The following is a 6,209-nucleotide window of genomic DNA, read 5'->3' as shown; positions in this document are numbered from 1 at the left end:
TGAAAATGTGAACTTTGAACAAATGAATGTGAAAAGACTATGTGAGAGTAACTATATGAATAATAAACACTTCGAATAATGATTGAACATAATTATGTGATTAATAACCCAAAGTATATGTATGAGGATTAGAGGTATAATTGGCATGCCAAGAGTCGAGGGTTTTATGTGGTCCTCCGGGACAATTATGTGGTCCTTCGGGACAAATATGTGACACTTCGGTGCAAACCTATGTGGTCATTCGGGACAATTATGTGGCACTTCAGTGCAAATTACGAGTTGTAGTGACATCATTAGTGCACAACCTCAATGTACTCAAATACCTAAAATTCTCAGTATTATACATTGGGCTAATTAAACAAATGGATATGAAATGAAAAATATATCAGTCCTATGTAGTTTTTATGAAATTAAAAGTCTATATAAGTATGATTTGAAGATATATCCAAGAATACAATAAGTATAAACTCTTCGGTGATTAATAAAAGAGGTTATAAGTTATTATACTGGTGATATTTTGTTTATAAATGTAGACAAATGTTTTATTGTTTAATAGTACTCCTAATGTCTCACTAAGTCATCGACTTAGCGTGTGAATGTTTTCACACGTAGGTTCAAAGTTATGCAAGGAGTAATACATGTAAGGGGGGGAGGACAACATATATTTGAAGATTAACAGATCAGAGAGATTTTAAATTGTACGTGATTGTGTATGGTAAATGTTGTTGGCATGTACTATGATTTATTTTGTTTTCATTATCCAATTTAAATCAGATATTTTTAAGAGTCAAAGTGTTTTAAAAGTCAAATGTGACGCCTCAGATTCGTATCCGGGTCAGATATGGGTTATGGGTGTTATAGTTTGACTGATTGACGGCGTTGTGGTGATCAACGGTGACAAATGGATTAAAATTAAAGTTTTAAAATTTTTGAGTTTTTTAGGATTTGAATTCTTTTTAAAAAATTATATTTTTAATTTTAAATAAATTTTTTAAAATTATACATATCATTTAACAGATTTTTTAACAATAGTTAATGTTTAAACACATGATAACGGATAAATTTTTAGACGTATATTTTTAAGTAAAAAATGTTTAAGCACTGAAACATTTGTGGAGTAATAATTTGGGGCACTTAATTTTGTATCAAGGCAATTGAAAATTATCAACCCCTCTCTTCGAACTCCCGAATAAAAGCGATTCTCCAATAAAGCCGGTGATGATGGTATTCTTGTTCTAAAGCCGTCTTGTACCAGGACGGCGAGCTTACCATTACGAACTCCAAAAAGAAAAACATACACCGTTTTTTCTTCTTTTGGGCAGAGAGACTGACAGATGATTAGGGCAATAAAAGCAGCAGTCTTTGATTCACAGAGCAGCAATCTTTTCCAAAGGGCTTCTTTCTTCCATTCCACTCCCGTCCTTGAACATAAAAGACGCAATAATTGGCAATTTGTAAGCATTCTTTCCCTTTTATTGTTGATTATCAAACTAGATTTTTCCACTTTTGGATATGCTTCCTTCAATGGGGTTTGTTTTTGTGAAAATTCGCAGTCACTTTTTTTTATATATAATTTATGGTCTATCAGATTGATAATTTGGGTTAAGAGAACGTGCCTGAAATTAAAATTTTTATGTTTTTGCTCCCCTTATTTTTTTTTTATTTGCTAATGTTAAAAATGTGGCCTATTTGCTACCTGGGGTTCAATGTGATATGTAGATGAATATATTGGGGTCTTGGTTGTATCTATGATTTGTTTCAGCTATGGATGGAAACTTGGAATGGTAAAGAGTGTTTATATATGTGTGTGTGTATATATATATTTCTTGAAAAGTAGAGGAAACCTGTGAATATGGTTGGTTCTATATTCAGGAGTGTTTTTTTTTTAATTTATGATTATTAAGTGCAATAAATGGATTTTTCATTTAGTAAAAATGTGAAATTCTGAATTTGGCATTATATATACAATTTCTTAAGCTATATTTCTGGCTTAATTAAATGTATGAAAACTCTCTAGAAAATACCTAACAGCCATTGTTGTTTTTTTTAATTTGTATTTTTTGTAGTGGAAGCCAATTGTAATTCAAGACATGAGCTACTGTTTTTAATAAAAGAAAAGTACTTTTTTCCTAAGATATTATACTGGATTAAGCTATCGAAAGAAATGGATTTTTACTTTAGAGTGCTTGGATGATGAATTCTTTTGTTGAATACTTGTAGACGCATGGAAATAATCATTTAGATAAAGCGTCCATCGTTGAGTAGATAGCAGATTGCAAGAATTTTCTAGGATGATTGGGTTCAGGTTTCACCTTTTAAGTTCTGTACTCGTAGTCTTAGGTATGCTTTTATGTTATAAGCATTAGTCTCACTCTTTTCTAAGCTGGAACAGTGCCCTTGGAGACTAATTCTGCTATCCAATTCTTGTATTCCATTAGGAATATTTTTTTTTGATTACTTATTCCAAACATAGACAGAATTCTTGTGAAATTCGTTGTATTGGTTGTTATTCTTATCATTACTTGCAATACTTAAAAGTTTTCTTTTATTTATTTTTCAGAAGTTTGAATGATATTCATACAATACTTGTAATACTTTTGTTTGCAAGGTAAGAGGCATGGAAAGATGCGTGCAAAACAAGAACTATTGCGCAACTTTGGTGCTTATGCGGATGACTTTTTTAAGGTTTATATTCATATCAATTACTTGATTATCTAGTTTATGCCAAAATTCAAATAAAACCGTGGGTTCAAATGTTGCATTATGGAGGACTTGTGTTGCTGTAGCCGATGCCCTTATGTTAGTAGCCCGAGCCTGTCGTACTCTTGTGCCCTTCTATTCCTGAAGGGAGCTGTCCTACATTTTGCGAATTCTGTGCATGCATATTGGTGCAACTCCTGCTGGTCTCATATAATGTGCAGGATGAACACACACTGCTTTGACCTTCACTACCTCATACATGTCAAGTAGAATTGATTCCAAATTTAGTCATGCTTACTTTCAAAATTACTACTACTGAATGTAGTCAAGACCCATACCTTGAACTTGCCACTTAGCATGTTTTACTGTGTTTAGCGTTTATTGCTACTTATCCACCTATGAGTATTATCGATGGCTTCGAATGAGTGAGCAATTACGAAAAAGGGAATTACTAAAACTAAAGTCTGGCATGTTGAATAAATATTTAGTTGATTTTTTATGGAATCAGTAAAATATGGTTTCTGTCCCTTTTCACCATAAATCTGCATAACGATTCTGGTTAAGCTTTGTAGTACAGATAGAGGTTGGGCTTTTTAAATTTTTCATAGAATGTTTAATTCTAAATGCAAAAGCTGAAAAAAATGAATTTTTCAGTGCTTTAGGTCGTAATAATAATGCATATTGCAGAAGCTTTTCTTTGAAAACTAGCAATCTTTGTACATTTAGCTTATTAGTATATTGTTTCGTAAAAAAAAAGTTGCCAAATATTATTTTGAATCATAAGGTTCCATTCGCGCTTTTGTAATTTTGTTTCAGAGCTGGAAAGATGAGTTTCATGAAGACAATCCATCATCAAGTAGAGGTCCTTCATGGGCCAACAAACAACGCACTAAGAGATCCAAAAGGGATCGGCCTGGCAATAAAGGATTTTATTACAGTGGTAGAAGTAAGGATTTAATCTCTTAAAACCTTTTTTCATACCTATAAATATATTGCACGTTTATATCACATTTTCTACATTTAAAGAAGCCTCTAGATTGTATTTTGTTCTTATTTTTCCAGGGAATGGTCTTTCGGAACCTTAGTGGTTGGTTTAGCCCTGGATTTGCTGTAAAAATCGTCATTCTGTGTTTGGATGTGATGCTTATTGCTCCATTTTAGGCATCTCATAATCATTCAATTAGTTCAAAACAGAATATGCCCTTACTCTGAAATTTCTTGAAAATTCACATAGCATATTGCATCTACTAGCATGTTGTTCTCCTGGATCCGTGCCAGAAATTTTCTGGTTTTGGTTTCTTGATCAGGACCTTTTGAGTTTTGTGAAGACAATGATGATGACATCGAGAACATATTTAGGTCTGCCTTTGGTGGAAGCCGGTTCTTTTATTGGTCCTTCGTTAATGAGGAGTACCCTCAATGGAGGAGATCTAGATACTCGAATAACTATGGGAGATCTTGGAGCTGGAGTTATCGATTTGATGAGGATTCTGACTCCTCAACAGAATGTGGTAATGATGAGGGTTCAGACCAAGATACAATTGCTGATAGGCAGGCCCTTGGACTAAGTGCTTCTGGTCCTCTAACACTTGAAGCCGTTAAAACTGCGTTAGTTCTTTCATTGTGTTCCTCAAAAACCCTTGCATATTTATTTTCGTTTTTTTAGGTTATTTCTTTCGGGGTTACATAGAGGGACATCTTATATTGTTTCCGTTGTTAAAACTACCGTGGCAGGTTTCTAAAATTATTTCTTTATAGTCTGATTATTTCCGTTCTCTTATTTTGTTAGATATCGAGCCTGTGCATTGAAATGGCATCCAGATCGTCATCATGGCTCTTCCAAGGTATGCATTCCCCATTCATCAGTGTACTTTGTTGTTGTTTTTTTTTTTTGGCTTAAAACAAAGAACTTTGATTATTTTATGCAAGATTCAAGATCATTCTCTTTATAAAGAAAAAACTTGCTGACACTTTCATATCTAAATTTTTTTTAAAAATAGGTGTTAGTCATATACCGAGAACATTTTACAGCAGTTAACCCACTTATTTAACCAAACATGTGAGGGTTTTTCTTGGCTACATTCAATAAACAGACTGGCTATTATGTTACCTGGAGTATTCATTTTTTCGTATGGTATACATGTTTAACTTACAATCGGACATAGTTATGGGTGATCATCCAGATATATAGAACTTCGAAAAAGGAAAACAGAACATAGCAAACCGGTAAATAATTGCTTGTCACCTTCGAACTGTTACGTACTTTTGATCATCGAAATCGTTGATATTTCCATTGCTATTTAACTTCTTTGGTTCAGTAAACTGTTGGTTGAATGTTGTTTGATGATTAGGCTGTTGCGGAGGAGAAATTCAAGCTTTGTAACACAGCATATAAGTCTTTATGTGATAAGTTGGCATTGAACTAAGGAATGTTTTGAAGCATGAGCTACATATTTCTTAAAGCTAATGCATTGTTTGGAGTTCCGAATGTGTAATGTTTAAGACAGTGGAGTTGAGTTTTTGTAGTTTAGATTCATTAGATAATAACAGTTATGTACCCAGCTGCGGCATGAGGATGGTTCAACATTTTGAATAGTTTAAATTATGACTTTTAGCCTCTTACCATGACTTTAATTTGGCATTTTTTGCCATTTTACTCTTTTTACTAATAGGAATTAGTACAAATTATGAATCTATCCGTATTATTGTAACACCCTAAACTTGATTGGGCCTAAAGTACCACATTGGGCTATCGAGGCAACCCTTGATTTTTGAAAACATATTCATTTTCTTTTCAAATATATTGAATGATATCATAATTAAAGCATAAATAATGTTATAAAACACATTTTCAAAATTGGAGCTATGTGACAATTTAAAATTAAAATAATACAACCTTTGTGTTTAAATAATTGAATACATGAGTAAGGTACTATGAATACATATGCCCACTAAGCTACGGTACAATACTCTGAAGGAGATGCTGGAAGTCTTGTTACGACGGTGCTCCAAGAACTGCTCATGCTACTAAATTGCCAACAAGAAACATCCGAAGGCTGAATGTCATACTAACTCTGTGGTGCATTATCTAAATGCAAATACTGACTCTGCGTAACTCATGCACTAGCTGTGGCAAGCATCGTGGTGCGGCTAAGGAGCTGCATCTCGGAGCTTACACACCTCTCTATCCTGCTGAACTACCCTCGGGTACGTGAGGTGGGATTCAGAGCTGTATCGGAAACATACACTCTGCCAACTTACTCTGTCGAGTCTTGGGGCATTTGCGCCCAGCTGGCAAAAGAAGTGCCTTGGCACTGACAAGTATATACCTGGACATACTGATAACAAGACAATCGCCCTACTGCTAAAGTAACTCGGGTGTCCTGGCAGTTTCCCGAGTATCACACAAAGGCTAGTTTTATGACATTCTATGTAATACCCCAAATATCAGGTCAGAGACTATATTGAAAAGATTTGAAATTTGAAGATTTATTTGAATAAATGGTAGA

At 34.0% G+C, this 6,209-nt stretch overlaps 1 protein-coding gene across 2 annotated transcripts; it reads left to right on the top strand.

The window, feature by feature from the left end:
- The first annotated feature begins 1,150 nt into the window (after positions 1 to 1,150).
- On the top strand, positions 1,151 to 5,205 carry LOC120148128. 2 transcript variants are annotated; one of them, XM_039161313.1, is made up of 6 exons: positions 1,151 to 1,454; positions 2,608 to 2,685; positions 3,517 to 3,646; positions 4,008 to 4,308; positions 4,490 to 4,544; positions 5,052 to 5,205. In XM_039161313.1, exons 1-6 carry the CDS (start codon positions 1,335 to 1,337, stop codon positions 5,124 to 5,126), a joined length of 759 nt encoding a protein of 252 aa, XP_039017244.1. In that variant the 5' UTR covers positions 1,151 to 1,334; the 3' UTR covers positions 5,127 to 5,205. The 2 variants fall into 2 exon arrangements, with proteins under 2 accessions (XP_039017244.1, XP_039017243.1); XM_039161312.1 differs by having other exon boundaries at positions 2,608 to 2,673; positions 3,505 to 3,646; positions 5,052 to 5,204.
- Positions 5,206 to 6,209: the final 1,004 nt, after the last annotated feature.

This window comes from Hibiscus syriacus, unplaced genomic scaffold (genome assembly GCF_006381635.1).
Source record: "Hibiscus syriacus cultivar Baekdansim isolate YM2019G1 unplaced genomic scaffold, ASM638163v2 tig00110951_pilon, whole genome shotgun sequence".
Classification (NCBI taxonomy): Eukaryota; Viridiplantae; Streptophyta; class Magnoliopsida; order Malvales; family Malvaceae; genus Hibiscus; species Hibiscus syriacus.
Note: the sequence above shows the minus strand (reverse complement) of the source record. Positions and strands in the feature narration are given on the sequence as shown.

Excerpts from the sequence above, each read along its gene's own strand:
- LOC120148128 (XM_039161313.1), top strand. The coding sequence starts at position 1,335 with ATGATTAGGGCAATAAAAGCAGCAGTCTTTGATTCACAGAGCAGCAAT. Across the intron at positions 2,686-3,516 it reads ATGCGGATGACTTTTTTAAG|AGCTGGAAAGATGAGTTTCA; the intron begins GTTTATATTCAT and ends ATTTTGTTTCAG. Across the intron at positions 3,647-4,007 it reads ATTTTATTACAGTGGTAGAA|GACCTTTTGAGTTTTGTGAA; the intron begins GTAAGGATTTAA and ends TTTCTTGATCAG.